This window comes from Danio rerio, chromosome 14 (genome assembly GCF_052040795.2).
Source record: "Danio rerio strain M-AB ecotype USA chromosome 14, GRCz13ab, whole genome shotgun sequence".
Taxonomy (NCBI): Eukaryota; Metazoa; Chordata; class Actinopteri; order Cypriniformes; family Danionidae; genus Danio; species Danio rerio.
The window spans coordinates 38,694,636-38,716,522 of NC_141034.1; the positions used below are offsets into that span (position 1 = coordinate 38,694,636).

The following is a 21,887-nucleotide window of genomic DNA, read 5'->3' on the forward strand; positions in this document are numbered from 1 at the left end:
TTTGTATATATAACATATATCAGCTTTTAAGCTGGCACAAATGTAAGGACCTAATAAAAATAAAGAAACTATTTGCTTGATCCATGAGCAATCTAAAATTGTACAAGCGTTTTTGCGTGATGTGGCCAGCGGGGGCGCCATGAAAAATAATAGCACCTGAAGCCACTGGTATGTATATATATATATATATATATATATATATATATATATATATATATATATATATATATATATATATATATATATATATATATATATATATATATATATATATGTATATATATATAATTTCTCAGTTTAAAAACAATTTAACATACCATTGCTATTATAAAACACCTCCATCCAAAATTTGTCCTTCACATCAGAGCACAGCCTACAGCTGGAATGATTGTCCGATACTACATGCAATTAAATGGGCTATTCTTGTTTTTAGAATTAACATCTTCTGATGAGGTGCTAGAGGACGCGCCTAGGTCTCCTTTGAACTAAAGTATATTCGAGATGTATTTGAGAAGCGCGGCTGAGGTGGCGTCGCTGTTCCTGCCACCCATCAACGGCACTGCTTCGCCAGCCCTTATCGTGTTTTATGACCAACTTATCACTGTGGAAATCTGACATAACTAAAACCAATAAAGTTTAACTGAGTTTAAAAACAACAAAAAAGCAACGAGTGTATAATTAGTCTGAACACTTCAAGTTGCTTTACAAACACTAGTCTTTTCCGCATAATAAAGTGAATTTACAAATGAGAATTTGTCTGTCATAAAGTTTTTTTTTTTAATTGGGCTTTCTGTTAAGCTTTAAGGTATCATTTTCTATCTTAAAAAATTAAATGACTGACATTTTAGAAATTGTCAGTGTAATGGCGAAATGTATAATCCAAAGACCCCCAAACCTTTTGAGGAAAGAAAAGTTTCCTTGATTTTAAAGGGTAGCCTTTTTGCGTAATCGTTGACGCAAAAAAATATATTTTTTATCGTTAAGTTATAAAAGAACCCAGAATATTTCTAAAACTCCTAAAAGATTTATATTTTTGGCATCTCGGGTAGTCTTTTAATTACAAAACATGGCGATATGCCTTAACACAAGATGGCTAATGAACTGCACCTGAGCTTCTGTGAGTGACTCGTCAAAATGGATCATCTGTGCAAGGTGAGTCCTGATACCATTAAACGCTGTGGTGATGGTCTTCTAGCCAGTTTTAATGATTATTTCTTTCTTATTATTGCCCTTATTTGTTAATTTCGTGCTTTCAGACGTGAGAATAAGCGATGTCATTGCAGTTTGTTACTCCATAAAAGTTTTCTGCGGGCGTTTATGGCACGACAGCTCCACTTAGGTTAGTTCTCCGAGCGCAATATCATGGTTTAATACGAGTTTGTTTTGTGACAAGTAGGTGTGGGAATTTGGGTTTCAGGCAACTTGTAGACTTGATGATGTCGATGTCCAATTAGTGGGATTATCCTCACTTGCGCGTCCCTCCATTGTCTTTCACCCCGCAGCATTGGTTAAACCATTATCCGACTATTGAATAAATGTTGTTTTGAAAAGGGGTTTTGAGTGACTGTGGTGGTTGATTCGAAGATGTCAATACGTGGTTTCTACAATTAATCTTCCACGAGCAACAGTATATAAACTCACATCTCCATATAGCGTATTAATTAATCGCAAATGTTATCGAAAGTAAAATGATGAAATATAATCACCCTCATGATTATCCTTTTGTTTACACTTCTCAGCTGTTGATCCCCTGGTGACAAATAATAACTTGGTGTGAATGAGCTTATCTACTGAATTTGTCTTGTATGACACATGATTGTATTTTGTTAAATCATCACTAAACACTAAGTTATGAAACTTTTGTGACTCATATAGAGTTTTTTTCTCATTACTTTTTAGAGAATAAGACACGTAGGCTGTCTACACATTTCATACACATCGTTGAATGACATATGGCAAGCTGTACATTCTACAAATCGACATACAAATCGTATTGATTAATTTTTACCTTTCTTATTTTATTTTATTTTTACAAAAACACTAATCCACACAACCGATCCGATTACATTTTCAGACATGTTTCACACCAGAGCTTTTCCCAGGGGATCAGCTGGTCGTCTATTAACACCAGAGTGTCAGAGGCGTATACGTGTTACATGTTATTTGCATGGCCCTTAGCGAACGGAGTCGAATGATTTTATGGCTTTTTGTATACAACGCAGAGCATCCCCTTACATTCCAGTGTCATTTCCCGGTGAAAACTATCCTTATAAAAAAAGAAACAAATAAAACCGATGTTTAAGAAACCAAACTAAATCAACAGACATTACAAATGTTTTAACGATGCAAATATAGGCTATTGTGTATTGCATTGTGTATTATTTCTGAACTTCTTTTACATTGCTAATAAACCCCTAATTCTAGATGGGAGATCAAAGCTATTCTGATGCAAAAATGCATGTCCAGTATGCATGTCCAGTGCGGAATCAACAATCTGCCCATTCATGAATACACTACACCATCAACGGCTAAGCCTAATGAATGATTATTAATTAAATAGTTGATGCCTTTTGGACAGTTCAATTCAATCTGTTTCCACAAACGTTAGCGCATTAAATTAGCAAAATAACTTTTTTATGCAAGTAGGCATTTAAATAATGTTTAATTTTTAAACATTTGTCGAAAATCATACTAAAACATAACATCCCCAGGAAATATATAGTTTAATGAAAAATAGACTTACGGGCATAGTGAAAAGTGATAATGCTTTGAAGTGCAATTAAGGCAGAACAATTTCACCGTCGACCTCGAGGTCTTTTCACAGCGAATTGTCAAAGCTTGGGAGATCCCTGTCACTCAAAGTTGGCGACAGGTATAAATGCCTTGCTTATTCAAGCAGTCAGTCACTTGTCGTCTGTCTCTTGTGCGTATCCATCTCAGTGTTTGTGCTTTGCATCTCAAGAAGAAGGGAGGATCGAGCAATCACTGGTCACTCACGCAGCAATGAACCCTTGCCAGATTTTTGCGTCGTTGGTTATGTCTATATGCTGTCACATACTGTCGTCAACAGCATGGTACAGTCATATTTCTTATATATTTTTTTATTACTATTATTGTATTTATGTCATTTTTAAATTTGACTTAACCCATGTTGACCTCATGCTTCTTTTTCTTCTGCTTTTGCTACACGTAGGTCTGTGAATAACTTCCTGATGACAGGACCAAAGGTAATTGTATTTTTTACACCTAAATTCTTGCAGAGTAATTTGTTATTTTGTCTTTACATAAAAATGTCTAAAACGTATACATGTCTAATCAAAGCTCCTATTTTACATAAATCAGGCTTATCTCGCATACACCAGCAGTGTACAAGCTGGGGCTCAGAGTGGTATAGAAGAGTGCAAGCATCAGTTCGCATGGGACAGGTGGAACTGCCCGGAAAGCGCACTGCAGTTATCCACGCATAAAGGCCTGCGGAGTGGTAAGTTAAATATTCGTCCTATCAAAAATAGACTTTAAATACACATTTCTTTTAAGAGAAAGTTCTGGCTAGAATCTCAAAGCGTTTATCAAACTGAAAAAAAGTTTAGACTTTCAGTAGGTCAACTGCTACAATACTTTCTGCACCGATTTTTTGAAAGTTCATTGCGAGGGTTAAATGATCCTGAAAAACTGTTCACATGTGTACTCCTAGCGGTCAAAACCAGACTACATAAATATTTTCAATCAAAGCCTAATATAAAATGATTCTGTATTTTAAAACGTAAAACTTTATACATACAATTTATTTAACAATTTACCATGCATGTGAAATAAAAAAAAAACAATTAGCCCTAACAAGAATGGGTGTTGTTAAAGTTTTAGAGCTGTTTTTTTTTATGTTTTGATACATTTTAAATGTTGACTACTGTATATCTAATCTCCAAATGTGTTTATTAGGTAATGCATTAAATGTATATATTTGAAATATATAGCCTTTAATACCCAAGTCGGTGATTTTTTCTCCACCACGCAAAAAGAACCAGGATGTATAAATTTGACCCATAACATTTTATGATAAACTTTTTTTGGTTGCCTGTTTGTTTCTTTAGCCACCAGAGAGACCGCATTTGTGCATGCTATAAGTGCTGCTGGAGTTATGTACACTTTGACGAAAAACTGCAGCATGGGGGACTTCGAAAACTGTGGCTGTGACGACTCCAAGATCGGAAAAATGGGTAAGATAAATATTATTATATTTATTAATATTATTATTATTATTAAGTTTTCACACCAATAACGTGAAACTTTTTATATTTCGAAGGTGGTCGTGGTTGGGTTTGGGGAGGTTGCAGTGACAATGTTAACTTTGGAGACAGAATTGCTAAACTATTTGTAGACGCGCTGGAAAATGGTCACGACTCTCGCGCCGCGGTCAACCTGCATAACAACGAAGCTGGTCGACTTGTAAGTACCTATGAGTTTGTTCATTTTCTTTACTTTAACGAAATGACTCGTTTTTATAACGCATGTGTATATTTCTGATGTATTTTAGGCTGTCAAAGCAACGCTCAAAAGGACCTGTAAGTGTCATGGTTTGTCTGGAAGCTGTAGTATTCAGACATGCTGGATGCAGCTTGCTGATTTCAGAGATATCGGCTCCTACCTAAAAATCAAACATGATCAAGCAAGGAAGTTGGAGATGGATAAAATTCGGATGAGGGCAGGCAATAGCGCGGACAACCGTGGCGCAATAGCGGACACGTTCAGCGCAGTTGCGCGCACAGAACTCATTTTTATGGAAGATTCACCTGATTACTGCGTGAAAAACCTCAGCATGGGACTACATGGAACTGAAGGCAGGGAATGTCTACAAAGCGGGAAGAATCTTTCTCAATGGGAGAGAAGAAGCTGCAGGCGGCTATGCCACGAATGTGGCCTGAAAGTAGAAGAGAGGAGGATTGAGACAGTGAGCAGCTGTAACTGTAAATTTCACTGGTGCTGCACAGTCAAATGCGAAACATGCACTCAAACCGTTACCAGGTATTTTTGCGCAAAAAGGCACAGAAATCGCCGGCCGCACAACCATTCACGCAAAAGACAACACACGCGTCGTGGATGAAGTAATCCTCTTTGCAAATATGTAAAGCTGTATATTTCTAATGTAAATATATTTTATGAGATTTTAAGATATAATTTTCTGTATATTTCTACAAGCAAAATGTAAATTGACGCTCTATATAAGACACATGGGCTTTCTCGTTCCCACTGTCAATTGAATTTATTGAAGTTCTATTTTGAAGTTCATTATTTGCACTTTTTAGTTCTCGACATAAGATCACAGATTTTGTTGCTCTCAAAAAATGTTTGTATTTTTTATGCACAGATCACTTGACAGTATGCAGTGTTTCACGATGAGGTTTAAATGTTGTGTTTTATGGAACTTATTTAAGGCAAATATTTTATATTGTTATTTTTTTAAACTCACATTGTTTATATGTAAATATTAAATTGACTTATTTTGTAGTGGGAAGCACATTAGATATTTAAAACGAAAAATCACTGTCTCCTAGTTGTCAATTTAATTGCGCGGTTTGGATGCCATTGGTTAAAAAGTTTATTGGTAAATTAAAGGTGTAAAATCACACTCAACCACACTTGAATAATGCATCTGCCCCAGCAACTTTGGGATCATGCCCGCAGAGGGAAAATCATCAGTCGTGTATTGGCATCCTTTGAAGTTCTGGAGGCGTTTCCTTGACTTGGCTGTGAAGTATGGACCAATAGCTTGGTAGGAATTCTGCAACAATAGGTATTCTTCCTTCTGACTCCCTTTGGAGGAATATAAAGTACACGACGGAGCGCGCATCACTTCCTCGAATCAGTACATTGCCTTTGTCTTATCACTTTGGATTTAAAATAATGGCTTACTTCTTCCGTTGGGCCTTTCTATTCCCTATTTGGGACAAAGCTATCCTTGGACACACTTGGTAAGTGGATCATCAACTGCGATAATGTAAACAGTTTTGCTTTTGTTAACGCGTTTTTTAACCTTTTCTATTCATAGGACAATGAACAATTTGCTGATAACTGGGCCAAAGGTAAATTTTCTGTAACTTAAAAAATACGACCACCTTAAAAATCATGAAACAAAACTTGACCACCTAATCATTTGGCTTGTGGCGAAGCGTGAGTGTCAAAACACCCATATCTCTTCCTATCTTTCCAGGCTTATCTTACCTATGCAAATAGTGTGCGGGTTGGGGCACAGAGTGGGATACATGAGTGCAAACACCAGTTTGCATGGGACAGGTGGAACTGCCCGGACACCGCTCTGCAACTCTCTACTCACAAAGGCTTGAGAAGTGGTAAGATATTCATAAGTGTATGTTGTATAACTTTAAAAATAAAAAACAACGCCTGGAAAATAACTGCATGCCCATATTGCATCTCTAGCAACAAGAGAGTCATCATTTGTCCATGCAATAAGCGCAGCCGGCGTAATGTACACTTTAACCAGAAACTGCAGTCTTGGAGATCTAAACGAATGCGGGTGTGACAGCTCGAGGAACGGCAGACTTGGTAAGAACAGTTTTGGCCAATTCGCATACTAAAACATCCTAATATAGACAGAGCTGTTAAATTTATAAACCACAAAGACGACTAACTATTTAATCATGGAATAAAAGTTGGCTATTTACTGTATTTACATCAGTCACGATGCATTTACTTTTAGGGGGTCGTGGCTGGCTATGGGGAGGATGTAGCGACAACGTGGATTTTGGAGAGAGAATTTCTAAACAATTCGTGGATGCGCTTGAGACTGGACAAGACGCCCGAGCTGCAGTTAATCTTCATAATAATGAAGCTGGACGTTTGGTAAGCAAAGGGGGCATAAGTGAAATTATTTACAAGGTATATCTGAATGTAGATATTTTTTTTAATAATAATAATGTCAATATTAATAATAAGCTATTCGGCTACTAAGCTATTAAGTGATAGAAGAATATAGCCCAATCCTCTAGGGGCGCCAAATTTGCAATATGTACTTTATTTTATTCATCGTTAACAAAATGTAGGCTTGTTTATTCAAATACATCAACCTTTGTATTTTCTTTTTCATTCTTTCATAACCCGTTTTAAAATTTTAATCTGTTTTATCTGTCTTAATCATTTTAAATTTTTTTAATTTTTATTTTCTTGTTTCTTTTATTCTTGTTAATGTAAAGCACTTTGAATTACTATTGTGCATAAAATGAGCTATATAAATAAACTTGCCTTAAACCAGTCTTCTTCTGAATACGATTAGCTTAAAATAGCCTACTGTTATATTCTGACTATAGCTCTGTTCATTTTTGAAGCACCACAGTACACGCGTAACTTCTCAAATCAAACAAAGAAGTAACCCCTGCTACGCTAAGGTTTTTATTAACCAGAGTGTCACTGCATCTTTAAAGCAACGATTCATCTAACCATACCAAATTGATAGACCCTAAAAATCTAGATAAAACTTTTTAAAGACATCATAACAAAACAATAGCAAGTAGGCTATTGTGATTCAATAGTTAATTGTATTTGGTGATGCAAACATCTGTTCTTTACCCTAGAGCCAGACCAATTCTTTTCGGACTATTCTGTTGGACTATTCTTAAAACCATCTTTAATAATTACTGAAACGTCGTGTGTAAATGTTTTTTCCACGCAAAGGATGTGTAAAATAAGAATTCTTCTGTTCCTGTTCTAGGCTGTAAAAGCGACAATGAAGAGGATTTGTAGATGTCATGGCATGTCAGAAAGTTGCACAATGCAAACATGCTGGATGCAACTGGCTGACTTCCGTGAGATTGGCAATTACCTGAAAGTGAAGCACGATCAGGCCCAGAAACTCGAGATGGACAAAAGACGAATGCGCGCAGGCAACAGCGCAGACAACCGCGTGACCATGACAGACGCATTCGGCTCCATCGCCCGAACAGAGCTCATATATCTAGAGGATTCGCCGGATTATTGTGCCAAAAACCTGAGCCTTGGACTTCCTGGCACAGAGGGTCGGGAGTGCGTGCAAAACGGGGAAAGTCTGTCTCAATGGGAAAGGCGAAGCTGCCGCAGATTGTGCCATGAGTGCGGTCTGCGGGTGGAGGAAAGGCGCACGGAGGTCGTTAGCAGCTGCAACTGCAAGTTTCATTGGTGCTGCACTGTAAAGTGCGAGAACTGCTCCCAGGTCACTGTCAAACACGTCTGCACCCGCAGACACGGAAGCCATGGTCATAACAGGCGTAGACCTCGAGGACCAAAATAAAACACGCATAAAACTGTTTTATTCGAAGAATACCTGCACTTTTTCTTGTTTGCCATTTCTGTACATATTGCTATATATTAAAATATTTTAAACAAATCATCTTGTTTGTTTGTGTCTCCTACTTCTTATGTAGTAAGCTATGGTCTAAAAATATAAATAACTGGAACACATAAGTGTGTTAATTTAATCAAATAAAGAATGAAATGGTAATACTGTGAAGCATTAGCTTATTAAAAATGACTCTCTCTCTCTCTCTCTCTCTCTCTCTCTCTCTCTCTCTCTATATATATATATATATATATATATATATATATATATATACATATACACATATTAGTTTAAAATGCAATGTAAAGCTACATTTCATTATTCGTTGACGCAAATAAAGTTAAATAAATTTATAAAGCATGTCTTTTTTACATCCAATAATGTATTACAATTGATTAATTTGCTGTTTAATTCAGAAAAAAAACACAATTCAGATTGGTAATATATTATGGTTGTCACAAAATGTATAAAACAGCACGACTAACATCTGTAGCATATAATTTTATTTTCATATAAATTATGTTTCAATCTTAGTTTTTTTTTGTATGTTTAATCAAATAAATGAAGACAATGCTGATACTTCTTAAAAATACAGGTTATTAATACATTTTGTAACAAACTGTTATTTGCAAATGTATAAAGCTATAAAGTGACCAATACGAAAATAATGTTTAGACATTTCCAACCCAAGCGTGTATGATGAAACTTCCAAAAAAATATCTGTGGTGTCTGGGTTTGTTTATGCAGAAAAATACTTCATAACACATATGTAGGCTATCATTATAGCTGCTAAAATTAGATTACATATTTTGTTTAGCAAACTAATGTGCGTCGTGCTAATTACCTATTGGCTGCAAGGTTCATAAATATTAATAAAGTAAAAAAAAAAAAAATATATATATATATATATATATATATATATATATATATATATATATATATATATATATATATATATATATATATATATATATATATATATATGTGTGTGTGTGTGTGTGTGTGTGTGTGTGTGTGTGTGTCATAGCCTATTTGTTGCATTGTGTAATATGGACGCTAGGTTATATTATAGACACGCGCCGCAGGGAAAAACGCGTGAAGAGAAATCAACGTGATCTCAATTAGTAGTACACCGTATAGCCGTTTATTTAATGAATACTCTTAAAAGGATCAACTCTGTCACACTCAGCACATCGCACTAGGTGCCTTCCTTGCCAAGACTCTGGCTCACTTTGATGTGCGGACAGTATGCTGTCCCGATGACAAAAGTGTAGACAAAGCCGTAGGAAACACACCACTGCTGGAAGGTGTTTGGCATGTTAATCCGCGTTACCGCTGCGTTGGTGTACATAATCACACCTGCGGAAGCAACTGCGATGAATGTAAATAAATCAAAGGGAAGGATTTTAAGTCCATTAGTCACGTTACAAGGTTGGAAACCGATTTAAATAGTAAAACCAGGCTTACGTGTTGTGTGTTCACTATAAGTGATTAGGTTATACCTAAATTATGGCCTAATTGTGACATTTGTTTTGATATACTTTATCAGCAGATTTCTCACTTAATTTGCCAGTTCTAGATGCATAGTAAATTTACTCGGTGGGAAGTGCCATAAATCTGCCAAACTGTCTGGCTTGATGAATGATGGGATATTGGCTCTATGGGGGTCTTGGCTCACAGCATAGGGGGTGGGACACTCAGAATAAAGTATGTCACAACTTCATTTGCTTTCCTTGAATACTTCTATGTTAAAAGACAACAACACAAAAAGAGAGACTTTAAAGGGATTTACCCAAAAACAAAAATTTGCTTTTAAAATGACCCACCCTTGGGTCACCCATTATGACATTTTTCCTGCAGAACATTATCATTATTTCTTTATTTACCTGAAAATGTGGACTTGGGCAATACATAAAATGCAAATAAATGGATACCAGCACATTGAGAGTAAAAATAAACATATATAAATTAATACCCATGGCACCTGCACAGTGAAAAAAATGTTTGTTTTGAGTATGAAACTTAACATCATACACCATCCAGAGTCACAGAAAACCATTTACAAGCTTCCTGTTGCATAAAAGGCATCCAAACTATCAATTCAAAATGACAAAATTTTAAATGACTCAAACTGAACTCAAAATACTCCAGTCAACAATAACAAACTATTCACTCCCCACCAAATGCCTGTTTGCCTTTCAGGACACTATGTTTTTTCCCAGGCCACCCTGCTGAGCTCTGATGAATAAGGAACAAAGTGGCCATCCCCTCAAATACAGTACCATGTTGTCGTCATCTCAGCCATGACCCCCCGATCCCATCCCCTCCTTGTCTCTTATTTAACAGACCTTTCATATGAATAGAATCAGGTTGTAATCACAGTGCAGCCCTTTGGTTTACCCACTTCAAAAACTCAGCAATAACAGTGATCCCAGTCTGTTCCGCGCCACAAAAGACCTATTTCCTTCTTGCTTAAGGATTGCACTTGCGCATGACAAAGACAGGGAATGCCCTGTTTCTTCATCTGAGAAATTGCGACACACTCTCAATCAAGCTAAGTACTGACTCCCTGATTTTTGTCACAAGACGTTCATTAGAAGTCACTGACATTAGTTTATTGGTTGTCTTTTGCTTGACAGGTCAATATCACTACTTTCATTATTTGATTAATTTGCCTCATCTCTACTCTTCCTTTTATTTAAAGTTACTAAGTGATAATAAAGCTGCAAATAAAGAGAAACGAAACAGAAAAACTTTATAAGATAATATCATGAATAAATATAGCACCCCTGATAAAAGATCTGACCACAATCTACAGCACAAAAGCATGCACCAAGATATCTTTAACACTTGAAACATCCTCCAACAAAAGTTCCTTCTGCTTTTTACTGGCTAAAACACAAGCTATGCAAAGCCCCCTGGTGAAACTACATCACTTTGTCAGTCCTGTGGTTGACTGATAAGTGCCTTCAACTCTCACCTTAGTGGTAGATTGCATGCTGTCTTGTTCCCTGAAGGGATGTTTCCTTTTGCATTAGGATGCATTGATCTACAATGGTGAAATGCATTGCATTTTCAGTGTCTTGTGTTCTCATACGTTGTGGTCATGGCCTAGTTATTACTGCAGCTTGTGCTAAGAACATGTGAGAACTGTTTGCATTTGAAGTAATAGATCTATAGTTAGTGTACTTCTGTGAATCTTGCAATGCTTATAAACACATGCAACTATCAAACACAGACGAAAGATCTACAGTATGCCTTCGACACATTAACACTGAGGCACAGTTATTTATAAATATATACTATGCAAGTTATGCTCTGTAAGCCTCTAAACATTGGCTTTCACATCTTTGGTGATGCGGCACTTCCTCTAAATAGTTACAGGAAACAGAGCCGAGAGCCTGCTATTCTGCGTCAACAATGTCATCGCACTCAGTCTTTGACCAACTAGCCACAAGCAAGACAAGCGCCTTGAAACAGTATAATTCAAAAACTATTACCAAAGATAAATTCTAAAGCACAGTGGCAAGAAGCATCTGCAACTAGAGAACAGCAAATTCCCACTTTACAGTAACAATGAATCTGCCGACTAAGTCAGAGGTGATGGGATGGAACTCTGGAAACTTGGCTGACTATCTCAAAAGAGTGAGTAAAGAAGTTTATGATTTTTTCTTTCTTTACAAAAAGACTACAAATTAGTAGATATTATTAAGCTTTTGTAATAAAGAGGCCTTTGGCAGTAAAACATCGAATTCAAAATTACACTGTTGCTATACAGTTGCAGCACTTCAATTGTGACTGACTGTTTTCTGAACTGTCTATTTGAGACCAGTGTAAATTTAAATAGTTTTCATAAAGTGAGATATAAAGGTATTGTAAGTCTACTGGTTTGAGCCATTATCAAACAAGAGCTCTTTATTGGACAAATTTTTTTGTTATTTTGTAAAGGAAGACAGATTATTTTATTAAGAGTTTATTAGTTTATTAAGTGCAATGTGTGACTGAAGATCAGTTTTCAGGCATCACACTTTTTTCTGTTTTCAGATGAAACTAGTCGGGTGTGACCGAACAGTGAGGAAAAGCAATATGAGTGGTGCAAGATTCTTGGTAAATGTTTGTCTCTCTATCACAACACACTTGATTTAAAACTAATATATTTTAATTAAATTGTTTGTATGCACATTGCAGTGAGTCCATCTCGGATAACATAAGGAAACAGAATAAATTAGGGCTGCACAATATTGGAAAAATCTAGCGTTGCGATATTTATTTTGCGATTGGGATATAAATACAATTTCCCTAGATAAATTGAAAATCTCTATTTGGAAAGAAATTATAATGTTAAATCTATTAGGAAGATTCTGCAGTGGGAGTGCATCTCCATAAAATCTAATAAACAAACAGTAAAAACTTTTTGGGGTTCCACTACACATTTTCGTTGTGGTCTGTGCTTTTTGCAGTGCATTTCTGTATGTGTTATGAGTATTTTCATGCATAACAATCTATAAATACAATCAAGAAAAGGATACAATTGAAAAAGTCTTTTATCGTTTCTCGAGTCAGTATTCAGGTGCAGTAACTAAATGATTTAAATAAAAATAATTCAAAAAAAATTTATGTTGTTAAATTTATAAATAGTACAATTTCTTATGCCTGAATGCTTTTATAGTCATTATACAATCACAGGCATCAAAAGCACATGCAAATGATGAACTATAATCCAGACTCAACATTGTGTATGCGCGCGATGGGACATTGCGAATGATCACATAACAATATCGATGCTGAAACGGTATATTGTGCAGCTGTAGACTATTATAGCTACATTTTTTAAAAATGAGCAAATAAATCATAAAAATTATGCCATTATTATTTTTCATACTTACCTAAAGCATTTTAAACCATTCTGTTCTTTGTGTAATCCCAGATGTACAGGATGATTGTGAGATTCCATTTCTGCCTATTGTTGGAGTTCTAGTGCATAAAGAATCTCAATTATCCCAATTAAAAAGTAACACAACAAAAAATCTATAGGTGATTTAGATTTTTGCACAGAACATTTTATATACAACCCCAAATCAGAAAAGGCTGTCACAGTATGGAAAAAGCAAATACAAAAAGAAAGAAGTGATTTTAAAATTTACTTTGACTTGTATTTCATTGCAGACAATACAACAAACATTATTTAATGTCTTCCTCGTGATTTTTGTTGATGCTTTTTTTTAAACACGTATTCCAACTTTGGTTCTAGCAACACATTTCAAAAAAAGTTGGTCCAGTAAAGTATTATTACTGTAATGTTGTCATTGCATTTAAACACTTAAACTTTAACACTTAAAGGATGTTTAGGGACTGAAGACACCAAGTGATGAAGTGTTTTATGTGTAATTATGTGCTTCAATTTTGCGCTTCAAAATGCGCCACACATTCTCTATTGGAGACGGGTCAGGACTGCAAGCCAAACAAGTACCTGTATCCTCTTTCTCCGCAACTTTGTAATGTGAATGTGGTTTTCCATTGTCTTTTTGAAATATGCATGGGTATCCCTGGAAAAGAAGGCAGCATATTATTTTCCAAAATCTAAACATTTGTAGATGCAACTATATATCGTGGTACTTAAAGGTTTGCCAAAGTATTATATATGTGAATGACAATTCTTGATACAGTGCTGCTTGAGGGATTAGAGATGACTGTAGCTTAGGCTTGCGCCCTTGTCTTTACACACTGAAATTCCTCCAGATTCCTTGAATCTTTTAATTATGTTATGCACCATTGAAGGTGAAATATTCAAATGTCTTCCTATCTTTATTTGAGAAACATCAAAGTGATCCTCTGCCCATTTTTGCTCCTAAAGGGCTACACCTTTCTTGGATACTGCTTTTGTACCAAATCATAATTATGATCACCTGTTTCAAATTACATCATTATTTAACCAAGACCTAATATATATATATACATACATAATAGAATACATACTTATTTAGAAAAAAATAATAATGATCGGTAAATAAGTTTTGTTGTATTGTCTGCAATGATATACAAGTCAAAGCAAATATAGAAATCTCTACTTTTTAATTTTTTCATTTCAGTTTTCCATACTGTCCCAACTTTTTCTGATTTGGGGTTTTACATGCTTTGAAATGTGTCTAGACATGCCAGATTGCAATACAGAACAAATAATTCTTATATCCATCTTGTTCTAGAATATGACTGATAAGGATCTTAAAATGTTTCCCACGCCACATATTCCGTAAGTATTAATCTCAACAAGAACAAAAATCTCAGAAAGATGGCAAAAATGAATAAATTTAAGATTTTGATTGAGGAGAAAAAGGATGCACCTACTGGCCCTGCTCTTACTGATTTCCCGGTCACTATTTCTAAACAACTTGCAAAACAAGTTATATTTCTGAACCATGACCATACCATTGCTAGGATCCCACTTTAATAATAATAATATAAACCTATTGATATTTATTTTTTCATTTTCTTTGGCTTAGTCCCTTTATTTATCAGTAGTCGCCACAGCTGAATGGATCGCCAACCTATCCAGTTTTACGCAGCGGACGCCCTTCCAGCCTAGAGCTGCACGATTCTGGCTATAATAAGAATTGAATATTTTTGCCTAAAATAAAGATCACGATTTTCTCACGATTCTGTAGATATAAAATAAAGGTTAATAATTATTGTTATTCTCAAACATGTAGTAAAACAGCAATAGGCTGTGTAGCTCTACTGTTGGTTAAAATGCTAAATTTTGTATTGACTTGAATGGTGGACTTGAACAGACTTTAGATTTGTCCTAGTCATTAATGCTGATAATTCTGATGTTGAATTATTGTGTTTGAGATGTATGCTTGCAATCTGTATTTTTCTGCTTAAAATCTGTCACTGACGTGATTTTCATGAATACAGAAGACTAGGTGGGTATTTTTGCATTTCAGCAGGTTTTGGATACTTTTTGGGCTGGAATCAGTCAGCTACATCTGGCAACACTGTGTGCGCTTTCGGTTTAATTTTCACTGCTAAGTTCGGTTCACTTCCCGGGCAACTCCCAAACGATCACTCTGTGCCACAAACTGAATGTTATTTACAACTCTATTACCTGTTATTCACAGCTTATGCAGGTTCTGTTCACTAAAGTAGACTTCATTCAGCGAGCGCACCCGCCTCTCTGTGGTAACAGCTGATGGTCAGCAGCTCACGTCACGTGTGATTTTGCGGTCGCAAATACATCTTTAAATGAAGACAGAAATTACATTTTTGGGGTGAATTGTATTTTATAAATCCAGCATGTGACTCTTTCAACATCATTTGGAGGTGTCCATGTTGCTGAACAACGTATGTAAAACAATGTGAAGACTTGTGCGGCCACCATTGCTTTTCTTCTGAACATAAAAATATGATTGACAGAATCGTAGAAATGCTGAATTAAGATCGTCTAAGGCAGTGGTTCTCAAACGTTTTTCATCAAGTACCACCTCAGAAAAAAATTTTATCTCCAAGTACCACCAAAATGAGCAGTATTGAAGTACAGTAGTGTAGTAGGCCCAGTTAAGCAGCTACAACTCTGCACAGTTAAAAAAAAACGTGGCAGATTACCTGAGACATATAAGCTATATGTCATATATGGCATATTATATACATAATTTTTGATACATTTTGAAATGTGTGTAGCATGTACATGACATATTTCTTTCCTCCGCGCCGCGCTAAAAGGAAGCCTTTGTACAACTAGTGGTACACGTACCACAGTTTGAGAACCACTGGTCTAAGGGGTCAAATCGAGATTGCGATCTTTTTACGCTTAATTGTGGAGCTCTATTCCAGCCACAACCCAGCACTGGGAAACACCCATACACTCTCACATTCAACCCGGAGAAGTCGATAACACTTCTGAACACTGTTAGCAAAGGGCTTCCTTTTGGCACACTACAGTTTTAACTGGCATTTGTGGATGCAACTACTGTATGTATTGTTGTACTTGACAAAGGTTTGCCAAAGTAGTCCTAAGCCCATGTAGTGATATATATGAATAACTATTCTGGATGCAGTGTCGCCTAAGGGATCAGAGATTACGGTAGCGTAGGCTTGAGCACATACATTAGGGCCAATTTAGCTTATTCAATTTACCTATGGCGCATGTCTTGGACTGTGGGGCAAACCGCAACACCCAGAAGAAACACACATGAACACAGGGAGAACTCGCAAACTCCACACAAAAATGCCAACTGGCCCAGTCGGAAATCGAACCAGCAACCTTCTTGTTATGAGGCGACATTGCTAAGAAATTCTAACTGGCCCAGTCAGGACTCGAGCCAGCTAACTTCTTGCTGTGAGGTGACAGTGCTGATCACTGAGCCACTGTTCGCTTTGGCCTATTGATAACGAATTCAAAACTCTTAAAAGCATACAGATAGAATTCAGACAAAAAAACTTAAAATTATTTACATAATGTATCTGTACTATATATTGCTCCAAATATAAAAACTATTTTTATTTATTCACATATATATTTTATGTATAGGCCAGAATATTTATTTTTATGTTACACTGACTGATAGCGATAATTTTAGTTTCACAGAAGTTATTTGACTGTTTAAAATTTACCCAATTTAGGCAAATTTACCTGCATTTGATATGCTTTCTCTATAAATAAAATCTCTTTTATTGCTACCTCTCGTTTCGAGCTTGTAATGATCTTTTGTTATTCTGACTTTTTTCTATGTGAAAGATTTATCACAAAAATCTGCAAAGACATTAACCAGAACAACAAAGAAAAGAAGAGCCTATTTCACAGGTAAGCAAGATGACCTATTTTCTAATTATTGTTTGGCTAATAATAAAACACAAAACTGAAAAACCTCTATGTGCTTGAGTTTGTCAAGTTATGAATCTTTGTCTCGACTAGATCAGATCATAGGAAGCCTCCAAACCAAGGTAAATTTTGTCAAATATAAACAAATATGGTTTTGGACCCATTATATGCACAATCTAAAATGTTTATATTTGATTTTCATTGTACAACAGTAGAACCTACTTCAGGAGGTTGGGATTCTGATGAATTCGTAAGTCTTGGTGTAACAGTTTTTTTTAAATTCTTAAACATTTTGACAATTAACAATTAATATTAGTGCATCTGTTTTTCTAGGACCAAGAGGATAGTGACAACGACTATGAGGAGCCAGATAATAATGAGTTTGAAGACAATTACATATGTGCAGCCTCAGGTGACACTGCAGAAAATGTAAACTCTGACGATGACTACGAAGCACCTCCTAGTGAAATACCATCAGAAATACCAACTCACTTTCGGGCTGCCAAGCCTATGAGTGACGGTGATTATATAGGTACCATCAAAATCACTCTACACATGAACGCATCCATCCATGTATTCAATTTAGAAATAATAACTCACCGTTTTGCTGTGTGCCTTTTGTATAGACACCTGCCCACGTGGTTCTGCAAGACCACCACAGGACAACAGTTCAGGTCGGCTTCCCAGAGGGCTTTTAAATGTAAGTAAAAAATGTTTCAGTATACACACTCGTTCAAAACTCATTCACTGTAAACTTATGCACAAGATGACTGACTTTACTTATAGATCTCAAAGCCTCCATCACGACCAGATCCTTCTCCACAGAGGCCTTTCATTCCCCCAAATCAAGGTATGTTTCGTTTTAAATCCCTCTCAGTTAAATGCCAAATTCAGACTTATCTGTCTTACGCTGATTAAAAAGATGAATTTTCTTGACCTATAAGGTGCTGTTGTGCTTAACATAATTTAAAAATAAATTGATTGATTGAACAGCCATTATTAGAGAAACAATCTGTAATTTACCTTAGATTTTGAAAAAATTCAAAATAAAATTTAAAGAATGAAGAGAACCCAATCTAACACTCAGTCTTTGAATTGGTCATTTTGTAACCAAAACTCTTGAAATGTTTTTTTCCTGACATGTTTGCCTTAGTTAAGAAGTATGAGTGGAGAAGGAATAAACTGGCATTGAACAAATAGCCATAACAATAAGCTAAATGTCTAAAACATTGTGATAAAAACATGATTTAGTATAGAAAAATTTCATTTTGATAAAGGGAAACAAAAGTTTAAAGCGACAAACAAAATTCCCTGATAATTCATGACTTGGACAATTTCAAAAATTATCTGAATTTCTGATACTCCAGAAATGTCATGACCTGCAGGAACCCCCATGAAGCATAATGTCTAAATGTTCTCAAATCGCATCCACAGCCAAACCTACACCAGCAGTGCCAACAGTAGATCGCAGTAAGAAACCTGGCTCATCTAAAAAACAAACTGAGAAACCAGGTGCCATTTTGTTTTTACTCTAGACTGATATAATATGTGTGGCCATAAACATTTTTTAACTTATGCTCCTTTATACTAGCACCTAAAAAAAACATACCAATGGCTACAAAACCAGCAACATTACCTACACAAAGGTGAGTCTATTTATCAACAGTGTGCATTCTGGCTTGTGAAATAAGTGAGCTTACTTTAGTGAATCTTCAACACAGATTTAACATGCAACAGATGGATGACTTTCCTCCTCCACCTGTAGAAGTAAATGAGAAGATGGAGCAGGTGAGCAAAATCACACGACAGTAAGCATCTCACAAGTATAAAAAAAAAACAATGACCTCACACCCAAACCATGCAAATTGTCTTGACAACCACAAGATGGCACTGTTGTTTCACGGGGAGGCATGTGTTTTGTTAGGCAATGAAGCTAAACAAAGGAAATCCAAGCCCACATGCCTTGTGCATCATTTTCCCAACACAGAAACTTCAATGTGTTTCCATCTGTAATAATCATATTAATCACATACTGTGAACCACTCTGTAAACAATGCATTTTACATATGCTCTCAGGACATGGATCCTCAATGGTATGTGGGGCAAATATCACGAGGAGAGGCCGAAGTCTCACTAAGAAAAGTGAAAAAGGTGAGTGGTATCACATTTTTGATTTACCTTAAATATATCCCTCATCTAAAATAACAATTTTAAGATATAATTAACTAGAAATTAAAGCCACAATAAAAAATACTTCATATACTAAGAGAAAGAAAATATGCAGGAAAAATATGAAGACATCTACATTCTCAGTGTTGGATATTCTGTTTTAGGATGGTACTTTTTTAGTGAGAGACAGCTCAAAGGGCTGTGAAGAACAACCATACACACTAATGGTACTGCACCAGCAAAAAGTGTACAACATCCAGATCCGTTTCCTTGGAAACAAGGATGGATATTCCCTAGGAACAGGACTAAATGGCATCGAGGTAATGGCATCTGTTGATTTTGACAGAAATGTTTATCTTAAATATGTCCTGAACACCCCTTTAACATCTGACATGTGAAGCAAGCCTTTACAAATAAAATTTTTTGGAATGGAGCCGTTTATCGAACTTTCGAATGAAACACTGTGGTTTTGTTGGGTATTGTATTTTTACCTTTAGGACTTTAATAAGATTGTGTGGACCCTTAATTAAATTATTCCCTCACTGAGGAGTACAGACAAAACTATACAATAATTCGCTGGTCAAAAGTTGGGGGTCGTTTTGTTTTTCTTCATCAAGGTGGCATTTATTAAATGTAAAAAAAAAAAAAAAAAAAAAAAAGTTAAATACTTATTTATTAAATATTTATTACTTGTTGTACATATTTTAGATGAAATTATTAGTCTAGTCATTATTGCTTTTATTACTAATTACCATTATTATAAATTAACATTATAGTAATTTCTGAAGGATCATGTGAATATGAAGACTGGAGAAATGAAGCTGAAAATTCATAATTAAAATCACTGAAATAAATTAATAAATTAAATTATAAGCTACTTTTGAACAATTATTTTATATTGCAATAACATTTCACAATTTGTTTCTGTAATTTTGATTAAATAAATGCTGCCTTGGTGAGCAGGATAAGCTAAATATTTAAAACATTTAAAAAATTGTACTGACCCCAAACTTTTGACCGGTAGTGTATGTTGTTTCACATGACCAATAAAAATTATTATTTATTTTTAAGATTTAACATTTACTGATTATTATTAAATTTACCCAACTATGATGAAAGTAAATAGTAAAAAACCCAAAAATGAGAAAAGGGTCTGTTGCTGATAGTCATATATTCCAAGGATATCATATTAAGATCTTTGTAAAAGTATAGCGGAAATATACAAGGGCCTTAATAAATAAAAAAATTAATCATTTTTAAAGGGTTCGTTAATTTATTACAATTTTGATTTTAGTATACAAACAAGCATTTTTCAAAAGCCTTATTCAATTTTATTTAATACACACACATAAACATCTAGTAAACCTAAGTTGCTTTAGTTTATTGTTCAACTTCAGTTATTACCAAATATGCCAATTTTATTTTTCCATTATCAGCAATCTAAAGAGAGTTTTTTTATATATATACTGCAGTAGTTGTTCATTCCAACACTTTGTTTAGATTATCAGTTGCATTAACTTTTTTGTTTGTGTGAGATTGTAAGTTCCTTCACCCAGTTGACTGCATGTGTGTCTCAGAATTACTCCAGTGTTGCGGAGATGATCATGCACCACATGAAAAACCCACTGTTTCTGATTGATGGACTGGACCGTGGAGCTGGAGCTCAGAATCAGTGCTGTCTCATGCACCCAGCTGGTTACTGACCCACACAGAAGAAAAGCAATGAACATTATGATACAGAACTTTTATGAAATGTAATGTTGCCATTCAGTAAGTTTATTTAATCACTCAACTCTCATAAAAAACTAAATGAATAAATTATATTGAGAATGATTTAATCAGACAGAACTGTCTACACTTTTTACATTTAAAATAAATTTTTAAACAGAGTTTATTCAGAGACATTTTTACACTCTATGCTAGCTAGAGGCACTTTTACTTTTAAACTGCATATTTGTGTTAAATGAAATATTTCAGATGCTTTTAGTGATTGATGCCAATGTTGCTTATTTAATGAAATTAATTACAACTTTTCTGAGTTACATATTTAGTCCTCCATCATCTGCAGGCAGTTTAACCATGCTGGGGTTTCCACGTCATTCTGCAGACAAGCCATTTTGTCAGGGTGTGTGAAGCACATGGTCAGGTTACATTGCAGCAGCTGGGTCTTTACTGAAAACAAAGAGTGTTGTAGTTTTCACATACAGCAAGGAGAATATAAGAGACCCCCTGATTCCATTCTGATTGAACTAGCACAAACAGGTTATGTTTACTGTAATCAAAGTACCTAAATAGAAGCATTCTGTTATGTATTATTAAAAATACTGTTAACGCACAGTGCATCCAATAGGAAAATATATCCGTTCATTATAATTTAGCAGTAATCAATCAAAAAATACGGTTATTTCTAGTCTTGATAATCCACAAAATGAGCCGATAACACAGATGGACATAACTGTTCAAAATTACAGTACAACGGTGCTTAGTTGTGCTTAACTGGATATGCAGGGCTCAGCAATAGATACAGCCAACTTTTGTTCTTGCCAAACTTAGTGACATAATCAAATGCATTAT

The 21,887-nt window shown here is 35.3% G+C and overlaps 4 protein-coding genes across 11 annotated transcripts in view; 3 read left to right on the forward strand and 1 right to left on the reverse strand.

The window, feature by feature from the left end:
- gria1a (glutamate receptor, ionotropic, AMPA 1a) overlaps positions 1–18,903 on the reverse strand; it is a 382,253-nt gene extending 363,350 nt beyond the window's left edge. The window contains exons 1-2 of one of the 5 annotated variants that reach the window (XM_087280929.1): positions 18,845–18,903; positions 17,745–17,835 (exon numbers count right to left, since the gene is read on the reverse strand). The gene's annotated coding sequence lies outside the window, so the exon portion shown is untranslated. Of the gene's footprint in view, positions 1–317; positions 1,072–1,107; positions 1,399–17,744; positions 17,836–18,844 lie in introns of those variants that run through there. The other 4 variants (XR_015506947.1, XM_087280930.1, XM_087280931.1 and 1 more) reach the window with 4 other exon arrangements.
- wnt8-2 (protein Wnt-8a ORF2) lies at positions 1,056–8,377 on the forward strand. The gene is given in 12 exon segments (NM_001020801.3): positions 1,056–1,152; positions 2,941–3,074; positions 3,194–3,227; positions 3,343–3,481; positions 4,092–4,217; positions 4,304–4,446; positions 4,535–5,969; positions 6,047–6,080; positions 6,209–6,347; positions 6,436–6,561; positions 6,716–6,858; positions 7,724–8,377. Coding segments are annotated over 6 exon segments (1,065 nt in total). The 5' UTR covers positions 1,056–1,152; positions 2,941–3,074; positions 3,194–3,227; positions 3,343–3,481; positions 4,092–4,217; positions 4,304–4,446; positions 4,535–5,901; the 3' UTR covers positions 8,279–8,377.
- wnt8a (wingless-type MMTV integration site family, member 8a) lies at positions 1,056–8,377 on the forward strand. The gene is given in 12 exon segments (NM_130946.4): positions 1,056–1,152; positions 2,941–3,074; positions 3,194–3,227; positions 3,343–3,481; positions 4,092–4,217; positions 4,304–4,446; positions 4,535–5,969; positions 6,047–6,080; positions 6,209–6,347; positions 6,436–6,561; positions 6,716–6,858; positions 7,724–8,377. Coding segments are annotated over 6 exon segments (1,080 nt in total). The 5' UTR covers positions 1,056–1,152; positions 2,941–3,003; the 3' UTR covers positions 5,102–5,969; positions 6,047–6,080; positions 6,209–6,347; positions 6,436–6,561; positions 6,716–6,858; positions 7,724–8,377.
- Positions 9,424–21,202, forward strand: lcp2b (lymphocyte cytosolic protein 2b). Of its 4 annotated transcripts, none has more exons than XM_087281820.1 (15): positions 9,424–11,971; positions 12,371–12,433; positions 14,530–14,576; positions 17,061–17,126; positions 17,238–17,266; positions 17,360–17,394; positions 17,478–17,676; positions 17,771–17,844; positions 17,931–17,994; positions 18,579–18,656; positions 18,736–18,790; positions 18,866–18,932; positions 19,209–19,295; positions 19,478–19,633; positions 20,891–21,202. In XM_087281820.1, the coding sequence occupies exons 1-15, from the start codon at positions 11,903–11,905 to the stop codon at positions 21,014–21,016; spliced, it is 1,215 nt and encodes a 404-aa protein (XP_087137946.1). In that variant the 5' UTR covers positions 9,424–11,902; the 3' UTR covers positions 21,017–21,202. The 4 variants fall into 4 exon arrangements, with proteins under 4 accessions (XP_087137946.1, XP_087137948.1, XP_087137945.1 ...); XM_087281822.1 differs by having other exon boundaries at positions 19,221–19,295; XM_087281819.1 differs by having other exon boundaries at positions 11,285–11,971; positions 17,357–17,394.
- Positions 21,203–21,887: the final 685 nt, after the last annotated feature.